Source organism: Caloenas nicobarica, chromosome 2 (assembly GCF_036013445.1).
Source record: "Caloenas nicobarica isolate bCalNic1 chromosome 2, bCalNic1.hap1, whole genome shotgun sequence".
NCBI lineage: Eukaryota > Metazoa > Chordata > Aves > Columbiformes > Columbidae > Caloenas > Caloenas nicobarica.
Genome location: NC_088246.1, coordinates 116135273 through 116149264, shown reverse-complemented (window position 1 = coordinate 116149264; position 13992 = coordinate 116135273). Strand labels below are relative to the sequence as shown.

The 13992-nt window shown below is 42.6% G+C and overlaps 1 protein-coding gene across 1 annotated transcript in view; it reads right to left on the bottom strand.

Annotated features, from left to right (window-relative positions):
• The window catches only part of LAMA3 (laminin subunit alpha 3), a 117067-nt gene extending 115912 nt beyond the window's left edge, over positions 1-1155 (bottom strand). Inside the window, exon 1 of the mRNA XM_065627294.1 lies at positions 888-1155. Coding sequence (XP_065483366.1) covers positions 888-1145 — 258 coding nt within the window. The 5' untranslated portion in view covers positions 1146-1155. The remainder of the gene's footprint in view (positions 1-887) is intronic.
• Positions 1156-13992: the final 12837 nt, after the last annotated feature.

Below are 13992 nucleotides of genomic sequence, written 5' to 3'. Positions count from 1 at the left end.
TAACTCTTTTCTAGAAGTTTTGTCGTCTATTGTTGTCTTTCTTGTGATTGGCACAAAACATGTCTAAATAATCTTATGCTATGCTAGGGGAGACTGTCATCATCCTCCTTGCCCTGTGTGCTCATCAAAGTCCCAAAGAATCTCTGGCTTCCTCCCACAAGCAATGCAAGGCATAGACAACGAGCCTCACATGTAGAGCCCGTAAAATACCACAAAACCCCCTGACTAACACCGGACCTCTCTTCCCACCACCCGCTGGGAAGACGCCAGATCTCCAGTGAGGAGGCCACCAGTGCAGTACGTCCCCATGCATTCCCCCACAAGTCTCACTGCTTTCCCCCCAGCAGCATCCCGCTGCTCACCGCGGACCATGGGCCAAGCGCTGAGGCCACGAAATCCCGCTCGGGTACCCTCTAAGCCACCTCCGGGCGCCCGGCGGGGCGAGCGGCTCTCGCATTGCCGGGAGCAGCCTCAGCACCGTGGGCACCGGGAGCGGCTGGGGCAGCGGGGCCAGGGGGGCCGGCGCTCCCAGCGGTGGGGTGGGGGGGTCTCCAGAGGGTGCCGGGACACCTGCGGGCAGAGGCGCGGGCAGAAGCGCCGCTGCCCTCTTCCACCCTGCCCAGTGCTTCCCTGCGTGGGGTGCCGCTGGTCCACGCTCCCCTCCTCTGCCCGGGACACACTCCCAGCCAGAAGAAAGCCCTAGAGAAAATGAGACCACGCACTCCAGCATAATGCCGGCGCCTCCGGAGAGGAAGGAACTACCCAAAAGGGACACCCCCCGACACATACACGCCGCTCCGCAGCGCGGGGAGGCGGTGCAGGACGGGGAGCGGGGTGCGAGGGGAAGGGGGTCCCGGCGCCGTGACCCCACACGGCAGCCCGGTTACCTGGATGGCGCGGCCCAGGGGGGCGGCGGCCGGCCCCCCCACCAGCTTGCAGTACAGCTCCGGCCGCCCTCCGCCGCCCGCCGCCTCCCCGCAGGTGGCCGTCGCCCAGATGCTGGCTGCCGCGGCCAGGTTGAAGTAGGGCGGGTGGAGGCTGAGCCCCATCCCGCGGGAGCCGGGGGGCTCCGGCTGCGCGGAGCAGAGGCTGAGAAGCGGCAGGAAGAGCGCCCAAAGGAGCGGGGAGCCCGGCGCCGCGGCCATCCTGCGCCGGGCTCTGCCCTCGCCGCCCCAGGGCGGCTCTATAGCTGCGGTGGGCGGGCGGGCCGGGTGCGGAGGAGGCAGGGGGGCTGCCCGCGCCTCCCCGCCTGCCGTGCGCCGACCGGGGCGGGACGGGACGCGGCCCCGGTGCGGGGCGCTGGGCGGAGCGGATCGAGTCCCCCGGGACGTGCGGAACGGCGCGGGGGATGGGAAGGGTCTCCGGAGCAGTGGGGTTGAGGCAGGTGTGAGCCCTGACGCCCAGCGCCGCGGGCATTCTGAGACGTGACACCCTCCCCACTCACCAACTCACGGCTTAGCTGGAGCTTTGTGATCCTCCCCCACTCAGAGGTATGTGGCTGAATAATTGTAACGGACTGTGGAGGAATCTCAGAGCATCCATTCTCGTAAGCGGTAACCTGTCACGTCACATACAGACAGTAAAATCAGGGTTTTCCACAGCGTCCTCTTCGCGCAGGGCTGTCTCCACACGAGACAGACCCTGCTTCTATCTGCGGGTCTTTGGGAAGACACCCTGCGCCAGTGTGCTGCAGAAATCCCAACTCCTCCTGCCATTTTCAGTGCTCTGAGGCTGCTGGAAACCGTGTGGCCCGGGCCACCCTGCTACAACGCACAGCCAGCCCTTTGGGGTCCTTGTGAAAAGGGTGCTCCTGCTCATCCTCGGCAGACAATGAAACTTCTGTCTTTTTGAAGATATTTGGCACAGGCTTTGGATAATACAGAAGCTGGAGAGGAGGCTGGGGAGGGAGAGGAGGCTTAAGAACTGTGTCTTCTGTATCAGGAGTTGCACTGCTTGATGGCATTGCTATCCTAAGTTTCATATCTATTCACGTTTCCAAGCCTGCATGCTCTCACACATCCAGTGCTCACACATCCAGTGCTCTTAATAAAATTTGTAGGATTCTGATGCAAAGATATGGTTAGATACACATTCCTCTAATGTTTTAATAGTGATTTATGTGAGTAGCAAAGTATTTCATAACTTTATGGGGGCTTTGCTACATGCCACACAGCACTAGCAAGGGAGATCCCTGGTATACTGTTTCAGGAAGCACCAGCGACAAGCTATTGATTTTGTCTGCTACAAAGTATCACTGCCCTTGGTTTTGTGCCACTAGGGCTTTAGCACACCACAGAGACAAATCTGTAGGAGACAATTTTTGTGTTCTTTGTAGAAAAGTTGGCTTTCACAAATGTAGCATGCTGCCAACTTAAATATATCAGATTTGGCTATCCTATCCATAAATGTTTTTAATTTCTAGCACAACTTAAAAATATTCTCCTTTTCCAACCATGATATTGTGGAAAGGAAGTTATCTTATTGCACATGTCCATCATGTCATTTCCTACAATAGTTTATACTTCATAAAATCTATGAGAAGCTTGAACACACGCAAGTAACAACATCTTCAAATGTTCCATTAAACAAAATGCCCCATTATCAGGTAGGATAGCCACTGATATTTTCAACCTATTTCTTAAAAACTTGTTAAATCCTAAGACACTTGGAGTATGTAAGTTTTTACAAATGGAGATCTGCAAGTATCTGGTGTAAGTGGCCTTTAAGTCTACAACAAGCAAACTCTTACAAGGATGTGCTGTCTATTAACTTGCTGAGTACCCTTGTCATCTTTATTGTTGGAGGAATTAAATCAAACTGAATAAAAGCTGAGCAGAGCATGTTCCTGGTAGAAAAGAAACATTAAGGAAAGTCCATTATAAAGTACAATATTAAGAGGAACTGATAAAGATTACAATTATGAAGCTAACAAAATTATCACAATCTCTTCCTGAATAGTCAGATTATCTTCAGACTGGGCATCCAGTTAACAATCTCTGAAAGATGTTGCTTCTGTATATATCCAACAAGCCATGATACATTTTCTCCTTCTCAACCAGAAATAAACTTACTGTTTTGCACAACATTTGGGAAAATGAGTTTACTCCTGTTATCCTGTACTCTCCTACAGATTGGATTCCAGTTCTGGGATTGCAGATTTTTACGGCAAGGTATCTTTTGGTATGGAAGATTCAAATCGAAATAACTGTAAAATGAATAACCTTTAGTTAATTTGGACACACTTTGTGCACAGAGCCCTGTCTGTATATGTGTGGAGGTCGTAAGCAGCACCTCTGCTTTTTGAGTTCTGAATTCTTGTTCTGCATCTTTGTCCCTGGTCTCCAAAATAAACACTTGGGAAGGCTTTTTTGAGAAGTGTAAGCCTAGAATAAGGATAAGCAGAACACAAACCAGGTGATTCAAGTATTAATACATTTGATGAAGCTTTAAAAAAATCACAGAATGTACTGTGAAAGTATAGAAAACAAATGCCTAAACTTAGAGTTTGAAATGGAGAACTACATCCTGTGTCTATTAGAATCTACTCCAAATTTTCTTCGACTACACTTGTATAGTGTAATACCTGATATGTTTTTCTAGCATGGTTTTGTGGGCAGTTCAGGTAAGGAATCCAGCTTCAGGAGATCCTTTGCAACCTCACTTTAAAGAGAAGATTCTTGTAAACTGTCTAATAGGTTGCACAGCACAAAAGGCAGAGATGTCCTTTCTCAAACAGGGAGTATCAGTTAATTTATTGGGAAGTATCACATGAGAAAATGTGGCTTATTTGAGCAAGAACCTAATCCTTTAGTAAAATAACGGCATGTTCTTGGATCTGGTTTCCTGGAGTTAAAAAACCCAATGTAACTTTGCAAACATTGAGAAAATTAACCAATCAGATGGAAAAGGAGAGGAAGCAATCCTATTCCTTTCCTTATAAAATCATGTGCTTTTTGTTCAATTTATAGCTATATTTTAAAATATTTTGTTGGACCTCTGGGTGATTTTTCTGTCCTTTTGCTAAACGCTTACACCAAACAAGCCTTTCTTATATTCATTGTGCTTTCTAGAAATGAAGACTAAATTGTCACCTTTTAGATTTTCCTACCCATAGAGCATATGGGATATATCATGCATTGTTCTCACACTCATGCAATACATATGTTCTCAGACCCACTTCACCTCCCACTGTAGAGTTATATACAATAATGTACAAGCAATGCCCAGGAAAAATGGCCACTGTATGAATTCATCTGAGTGTGTCTTTATATTACATGAGCTTCACTGCCCATCAAGTTTAGATTCTCCATGGACTCAGCCATTTTCATTATCTGCATGAGTATCAGTCAGCAGTTAAGTGGCACACATAAATTAAAAGGCCTATAAACCCAAAGCACTTGAATGCAGGTTCACTGGCTTCTCTCTGGCTGAGCAGATGGAAAATAGGTAAACAGTTAACTTCAGACTGAGTCATAAAATCAACATGTACAGAGGATAAAGCAGGTAAAGGAAAAGGAAATGATAGATGAAGAAAATATTCAGTCACAATCTGTACACGCTGCCTGAAAGCAATAAAACTTCAGGAGGGCAAAATTCCAAGACTGGGAGGGGAAGGATAAAAATCTTAAAGTATAATGTACCTGTGCAGATGCTAACATACAAGTGTTTAATTTCAGCTGTTTGAAGGCTGAAAGGCACTAACACTGAAGTGAAGTTGGTGTGATGGTGCTTACACGGGACTGGAAACTGGTCTTAGATGGTAGCTGTAGTCCTTTCGTTGACTTCCATGACATATCGTTTAATCTATGTGGCTAAAAGCATTAATTGGCTAGCAACAAAAGGAAAAGAGAGAACAAAAGAGCAAATTCATTGAAATACTCAAATGACAATTTGTGGAAGTCATTGTGTACTACGTACTCAAGTACAATCCTAACTTCTCTCTGGTTCCTAGGTCACAAGCCAAGGCATCGGTTCGAAGGTCCACACGAAGGAAGTTTGTAACAGCCATGTGGTCCTAGCAGCTGGGTGTCCTTATACCAGCTTATACCAGCAAATTTGATATGAAGTCTGATATTGTAGGAGGCCTCTAGCAAAAGGACCATGGAGTGAAAAGAAAGGTTCAAGGTAACAAGCTGCCCAGGGGGGTTGTGGAGTCTCCTTCTCTGGAGACATTCAAACCCCGCCTGGACGCCTTCCTGTGTAATCTCATCTGGGTGTTCCTGCTCCGGCGGGGGGATTGGACTAGATGGTCTTTCGAGGTCCCTTCTAATCCCTGACATTCTGTGGTTCTGTGATTCTGTAACATCTCCTTAGAAGGATGAATGCATACAGTTATGAACATGTTGGGTAGATTATTTCTATTATTAGATAAACATCTCCTTTTTCAGGTCCAGTTTTGTAAATTCTCAGTTCTATTTTTAACAGGTTTATGGGATACATAAATATTTGGTACAGTTTTCCTGAGAAGTCTGCAGGATTTGTTTCTAAAGTAATTTTTACTATTTCTCTTATTATCACTGTTTATTTCTAAGAGTATCTCCCCAAAAAAAAAGTAACTTAAAGAACATTCTTTATACACTAGTTTTAGTAAAATAGGCCTGTATTTTTTGTAAACATTATAGAATCAAGAAATAGCCCATGGAGTTGGTTATGCTGCAGTTAAGCAAGGGAAATGTAAATGATAGCCCAGATGGAAAACATTTTGTTTTATAGACTGCTTTTTCAAAGCTATTGCTGATGATTTAAATACATTTTCTTGAACAAGAAAAATTTAAATTAACTAACAGTGTGTGATTGTAAGACAATTTATTTGCAGGACATTTATGATTTCTGTCTTTTTTCAGAAATGAGAGAAGTAAACTAATTATGATCTTATACTATAAAAAGCTAAGCTTTAGTTAAATCGTTTTAAAGTTTTGGTATTTCACAAATTTCATCAGTGCAGTCACAATGCAAACTTCAAGACTTCTCAGTCTAGTAAAAGTAACAATTTTAGGTATTTCAAAAGATATACAATATTTTAGAAAAGTAATAGTGTGCTGGAAAGATCCCATCATTTCAGCAATAACTGGAAGAGTACTTGATACAGTCTTCCTATTGTTTTCATGATTTAAACTCAGGCATATCTTAAATGACTGCTCTGCTTCTTTTATAATGAAAAAAATGCATAAACTGTTTAAAGATATACAGACTTGCAGTAACTCTGGAAAACACAGACCAACCATTCATTTCTTCCACTCATCAGAGCGTCGTTCTCTGCACAGGCACTCATCACAGTCTGAACTCAATACGAACATTTAAAGCTTCAGCCCAAAGCTCCATCACCTATGTGAAAGGAATAATTGACAGCATTTATTCATCACATGGGCCAGTCATTGGGAGGAACCTATTTCTGGAGTCCTAAAATCGGTTCCCACTACTTAAACGGAAGTAGGTTGAGGACAGCGATGAAGGCAGAGTGGTCAGTTGTCACAGGAAAATCTCCCACAGGAAGCTCTGCCTTTGAATGGATCTCATGGAAGCTGGTCAAAATGGCTTACTGTGTCCCATAGAGGTTTCTGTTACACAGCTCAAAGCAGCTGGAACTCAAATTATTAAGCAAAGCAGACCTCTGCTGCATCTCACAGAGCAAGGCAGAAATAGCACATATTTTTTCCAAGGGCAGTGCCGTTTAAGGGATAGGAACTTGTAGCTGTTACACTTTTCCATGAAGTACTGGGAATGAAATGTATGTCTTACACTGCGTGCATGAGAGACCTTCCATTGCCTACTTATGGAGACAGACTTAACAATGGATGTTTGCAAAAGGGCCATAAAGTGAATTTGTGGTTTCTTTACAGTACACAACTTTCTGAAATGTATACAGCAGATTATTTGTTTCCCTGGCACAAAGAAGGACTGTAGTTGAAAAGCCTGAGCTATACTCAGTGGAGACAACAAGCAGAGAGCACTGTGCAGCTAGAGGTTGGCGTTGGGATTGAACGAGAGGTAAACTTCCAATATGTCACATGGAATACATGTTGATGATATTTATGTTCCAGACAAATGCAGAATCGAGTCCCAAACCTTCTAGGAGCTTGCTGTTTGATCTTGGAAAAAAATGCTCAGTTTCCCTCACCTAGGCATTACCACCAGTATAAGACATACAAGTATGACTTAAAAAAGAAAAATAAAATTTTACATGAAAAGTTCAGTATACGAGTGCAGTTGAAGACTATAGAGTTTCTGGTAATTGTAAATTTGACAGTCACTCAATCTATTAAATTAATTTTATCTGAATTTTGCAATATTTCATTTTCAAATTAAATTAGGTTCTAAAACAAACAAATCAACAAAACCAGGTAAGATTCCTTAAAGAATCATACATAAGTGTCTCCCAAAGCCTGAAAGTCTCATAAAAGAGGGTGCAAATTTATTGGGAAGGCATTAAAGCATGAATTAACCAGATGCAATCCTATTAATTAATCCTAGGAGTTGTCATTGTATGGTAGGACTTTCTGATTTCAGTGCTTTGAGTATCAGATCTTGCTGAAGTTATGTTATTGAAATATTTGTCCATAGAGTGCCAGCAAGAATGTTTTGGCTTGAAATGAACGGCATCTTTTTCATTCATAAATATTAATATTTATTATATATATAACATATTATATATATTATAATCATTATGAAGTTAGGGGATTATGTACCACCTCAGCAGCAAGGCTGTGAGGCATCTAGTATGTGTGTGTGCTTATGCATTTTCACAGTGACACATTGATGGAAGTGTACTGGTACTTCCATGATTTAAAACTCCTTGTACATAAAAGTGAATGCTGAAAGTAAAATGACAGTTCACCGAACTAATTTAGAAGCGCCTCTCAGATCTGTCACTATTCCTCTTTTTAAGAGTAATTGCCTAAAAATATATTGAAAGACATTTGAAATAACAATAATATATTGCACTCAAATTAATATTCACCTCATAATGGCCTAGCATTTTGAAAAGAAATGTTAGCTAATTACACAAGAAATGATCCACCTGAGACATGCCACTGGTTTTATCTGCAGTTGTTCAAGTGTTTCACATAAGATGAGCATCTCATTTAAACAAGAAAGCTCAGATATTCAACCCTAAGTGCCCATGAAGGAGCAAAAGGACATAAAAAGTTGCAACCAAGAAAGAGCTGAGGATTCCCTTTGGGCAGAAGAATACTCCCAGGTGAAGTAGCATGCTGGATTAGGAATGATTAATACTCCCAGGCAGATGATGGGCATGCCCAGGCACTCCAGGCTGTACTACTCTTGTTGCACAGGTAAAAGCTGATGACACAAGCTGTGCCCAGTAGATACAACATGCTTGGAAAGTAACATATTTTTTGTGCATGCTCTGTACCATGACTTTGCCTACGCATAGAGCATCCTGAAAAGGTCGAGTTCGTGTGGAGGGTTGATGGAGCATGTGTACATGAAGTCTACAGTACATCAGAGCGGGCAGGCAGATTTCCAGATGTTTTGTAGCCTGCAGGACATGTATAAGACCTGGACAAATAATGAGACTTCCCAGATTCTCACTGGATGAGAAAACACATACAGGGCGAGTGGAAGGGGCAGTGGCACAAGGCTTTGACTACCTTTCAGGCAGGAGGGTGGGTCAATGTGGTTATACCACCCAGCTTATTATTAGGTATTTTTTCTACACTAAAGACTGCATTGCACTGAGGAGATATCTAAGCTAGTTCTGGCAGCAGTAGCAATCTACTTTGGACAGCACAGGCTGTCTACTTTTGCAAGTAGTGAAGACTAACAGGAGTGGATCTCTACAGCAAACAGTTGGTGGCAAGGGCCTGAAGGACCATTGTACCTATTTCATGGTTTTGTTGTTGTTTGTTTGCTTGGTTTTGGGGTGGGGTTTTTTGTTGTTGGTTTGGTTTGGTTTGTTGTTTGGTTTTGTTTTTTTCAATTCAGATTGGCTGCCATTCAGACGTAGGACAATGAATACCCATACGCAGCTGCAGTCCACTAAGTCTGCTCCTGGAGAAATTCGAGTTTAATTTAAAAATATATCCAGTTTGCATAGTACAAGATCACAATGAGAACAGCACAATGATGGGAGACAATGGGGAGATTCACTTCACAAGCATGCTCCTGATCCAGGCTGAAACACTAACGCAGACATCCCCAGGGAGATCAGCATGAACTGATTTAGCTAGCCAAGCAGTTGGGCTTGTTGGTCCACTCCAATGTCCATGCTGGCACAGCAGAACTGCTGGTGGTGTCCAGGCTGGCCGGCTCAGTTTGCTGTACAGCACATTGCAGGCTTTAGCCAAGATCAAGAGTGATTTTAGAAGCATAGAGAGTCCAAAGATCAGGGAAAGAGAAAAGTTTTAGAGCTGCCGTCTTATTGTGTGCTGATACTGAAACTCACTGGTGAAAACTGATGTGTAAAAACCTTAGTTTGATGCTTGGAAAAGTGCAGTTTGTCCTGGGTGTCTGCATCTTGAGTTACAAGGCAAGAGAATGTAAGGAAGCCAAAGTGATGGCACATTTTTGAAGATTTTGCCACAAAAGGCTTGCCAAGCCCACACAAGGGGTCACAGGCAAAAACACACAGCAGTCCTCCAAAAGGCAATGATCAAAGATTTTTGAATTATGCAGAGAGAATTAGAGTAGTAAAGAGGATTTATACCTTAGTAAAATGGAAATTGCATTTGCTCTTAACAGGAACTGGGGATATTACTATCGTCTGAGTAAAAAATTAGGCTTCAAAATTTTTAACTGAAACTGCTGAAGAGTGCTCTAGTTTACCTTTTAGATTGCCTTTTGTTTTTAATCTTTTGATAAAGTAATTTATTTCTGGAAAAGCATTCAAACCTATTTACATTTTTTGAATATTTAAATAACTAAATGTTCACAGAAGCAAATGTCCCAGGACAGAAGGCAATGCAGATACAGCTGAAATCAATAACATTAGAGTAAGGTCTCCACCTTCTGTAAAACTTTAGGAAAAAAAAAAGTTACAGGCAGAGAATCAAGGTCAGAGGCTCCCATCAATGGTCTTTATACAGGTGATATTGGAAGCAGAGGCATCAACACTAGGGACACACAGCCACATGGGAGATAAGTTAATGCAGAAACATATTTGTCAGTGTAATATCTCCTGAGTTACACAAATGCAGGGTGTGACGCACCCCACAGTAAAGAGTTCTGGAGTCTAGAAGGTGGCAGTCAAATTTAGCAATCAGTTTTAGAGATGGGGGCAGAATCCTGTGTCAGAGCTCACCAAAGTTACAAAACTTATACTAACCACCGTACTCTGCTGAAACATATTTTTCAGTTTACATACCCAGCAAGCAAACTTATATTGCTCTTCACTGACATTTCTAAAGGTGTATTTGCTTGTTGATTGTTATTTTTTAAAGCAAATAGAAATGAATGTATGCATTTGCATAAAAACTTGTAGATACTTGGATCAAGATCTCCAAATGTATATTTTGGCTAACCCAAAATTTGTGACACTTCTTTTAATTCTTCATATATAGCTGTGCCTGACCTGCTCTGGCATAGGTGAGGTTTGTCTGTGACTTAGACAGAACAGTTGGATCAGCTTTTAAAGGCAATGGTTTCATTTGTTCCAGCAATTCATTTCAGGTAGCCTTCAGATTTTTATAAAAGAACACGACTCAGGATATTTGAAATAGTCACTGTGATGAAATATTAAGTGATCGGCATGCAGCCTGCTGCCCTGCAGATTAATTCTGCCAAACAGGTAACAAATCCCAACCAGTTCAAATATCTTGCAATCTTAAAAATCCTGCCAAGTATCAAAAATAGGGGAGATGTGGGTAGTGTAACCACATAGCCCTAAAATACAGTATTTCCACTGCTAGTGGCAGGCACTCAGTTTGCAAGGCCTCAAGACTGAGGCTTGTCAGACTTGCTCTGTTGACCTCCACTCAACTTCATTTTACACAGTTTAGCTCTAACAGCAGTTTTTCTAATTGACCGAGTGTCTACGAGTGATTCATTTTACTTTCATTTACCTATGTGTAGTACTACTACGGCTTTACGACTCTTACATAACAATGTGGCATAGGGAAATGCAGACCTGGTGTGACTAAGAAGTGGTGATACAGGGTGCAAGGTACCTGAGCATGGGCATGGGATGATAAGAGGTGGGACACAAGCTTGGCACTGGTGACCTCATGCCTATAAATTACTTGCCAATAGTCAGGTACAGAGATGCAGACCTGGAGCTAGACAAAACTGGATTTAGGGGTAACGAAAGGAACTAAAAAACAGTGTCTAACAAACATAAAAGCCACCACGTGTAGTAAGTTTGGTTAAAATGTGGAGCTGCAGAGCAGCGAAGAAATAACAAGATGTAAAGCTTGTTAGCAAATGTATAAAATGACTCTATGCAGATCCTGAAGGAAGGAAGGAAAAAGAAGCCATCAACATGAACATGATGTTCCCTTCGTCGAGCAACTCCGGATGCTGACAGATCACCATAACATCCCAAACCACCACCACCAAAACGAAACCACCAACTTTAGGACCCAGCAGAGCAGGGGAAAAGTGAGGATAATATCAGGAAAAGGAGTAAAAACTAGGAAGTGTTTTTAAGTTTTTAACTGTAGTATTATTAATACTGATTTTTTTTCTGCATAGACTTATTTTTTCCTTTCTCTGCAGTAATTACATCTCCTCTAGTAATGATTCTTGGATTAGGCTGCTAAGATTCAGTTATACTAACTATAAATTCTTGGTTTTATATATATGAGTGTGTTTCCTCTTTGCTCATAAAAAAGATTTTGAGTGTAGCAATAGACAGAGAGATATACCAAATGCTTTGTGGGATAAACTTTCAAAGGGTCACCAAAAAAGGACATTCCTTATATATGTATTTCCCTATTCAACAGTTCTGACAAATTATTGCACCTGAATATGAAAACAGCAAAATCACAGGAGGCTGTGTGCAATTGAAAATAGGTGCAGCCTCAGATTTTGTGGGCAAATTAAGAAAGACGCTTCAGAATTTGTCCCTTGACATCGAAAATAAATACAAACTTCCCCAAAACCTGTACTGTGTTAGTCTCCTTTTTTGTCATTCATCCACAGAATTCTTTGTTTTTACTTTGTCAGAAAATTTAACATTTTGGCTGATGAATGTGAAAAGAATGGTATGTTATTCACAATAGTTTGAATAAATATTAATACAGGGATTTTCCAGGGGTGAGGCAAGGAGTGTGTACGGATTAGTAATTTTTTCCTCTATCCGTGGGCAAGCATCACTGGATCAGATCAAGGATGACTCTTAACTGTGCAATCTACAAGAGTTTATTCTGTATTTTGAAGTTTAAGAAAAAATCAGACTGATCATCCATGTTTGTATGATCTCAGTAATTAAGGTGAGGTTCACGCCAGACCATATATTCTGAGATAAGTTTAAGCTTTTAGCAGCTTTCATCTGCTTGCCTACAGTTTGGTTTACTGTATGCACATATGAATATTGCCCCAGGAAAAAAATCTGCAGAAGATCCTCTACTTGCAGATTTGTAGAATAAACTATTTGAATCTTAGTGCCAGTATTTTCTCTCAATGCACATGCATAATTTTCCCATGAATGGGATTTATGTGTGCACATCAAAAGAAGAAAATCCCTAAGGGCTCAGTTTAAATCAACAATAGCAAAGAAATTCAGGAATCTCCCACCAGAGCATGCCCTGTTTTGCCTACTTTATATCACGCAGACTTTGAATGAAATCTGTGGCAGCCAGGCAAAACAGGACATGCATTGGCTTTATGGTTGTTCATTTTCAAGGCTTAAAATTAAGCCCTTAAGAACTTACTGTCTTCCTAATGAGTGCACATCACCCATGGGAGATAGTGTTGGTGATAGCTGGAGACAGGCAAGGTGAGGGAACGCTCACCCCCACACGCCTGTGTGGTGCATTGTGAGTACACTCACAACCATCCCTTCTGATAGTTTTTTCCTAGATATCAAGGGAAAAGGCTGTGAAATAAAAAAGTGGTGCCATGGAGGTGGCATCAGCTCCGTGAGGAGACCCGGGGCTGGAGTGGGAGTGGTTTCAGACCATTTTGGTGCCATTTCTGAGCAGCAGAGGCTCAACCTGCAGGTCTGAACCAGTGGCTGAGCAGTGTGGGTTCCCACCATGGGGTCTTGCTTTTTGGGAGGATGCTGCTGGTGTGGGTGGCTGCCTTGGCCACTGATTAAAAATAGTAATAAAAATAATAATAACTATAAAAATAAAATTAGTAACAACTCTAACACCCCCTGTAAGGAGCCGTTGAAGGAGGAATGTTGTTTTTACAACTGATCTGGCACCTGACCCCAGCGGGGGGAAAGGACTGAGAGACATCAGACTATGAATCCTTAATGTAAAACAAAGTCTCTCCAAACTGATCCTGGAATGCACACTGATGCCTGTATTTAAAAAGTTAAGCTAGGAGGAAGGGTAGCCAAAGAGCCAGGAATCTGTATTTTAAATAAATCAATAAGGGGAAGGGGGCTGTTAGAATTAGATGAATGAAATATGTAAACTGAGGCAGGCATTGGGTAAGACTACAGACATAAACCCTAAAGTACCCAACCAGTGGGGAACAGGGGAGGGAATTTGCGGCCGGGATTTTGGGGGGAGTATAAAGCAGGAGCTTTTTGCCCTATTCCAAGTGCCTACCTTTAGGTAGAACACCCTTTTTTGCAAAATCGTTAATAAAATATGCTTTGCTGAGAGATCCTGCCTGAGCCTATTATACATTGGCAAGATGATCGTTTCCTACACCCCCTCCAGGGGAAGAAAAAAAAAAAAACAAACAAGCCCACAAAACAACAACAACAACAACGCACGAACAAACACAAACCACGCACACCTTTAAAAGGGCAAGGGGAATGATAGCCAGAAGCTCATGAGCACACCGCCGTGCAGGAGGGAGGCGCCGACCCTGCGCCCCGCCCCGGCCCCGCGCAGCCCCGGGGCGCGGAGGCGTGCGGAA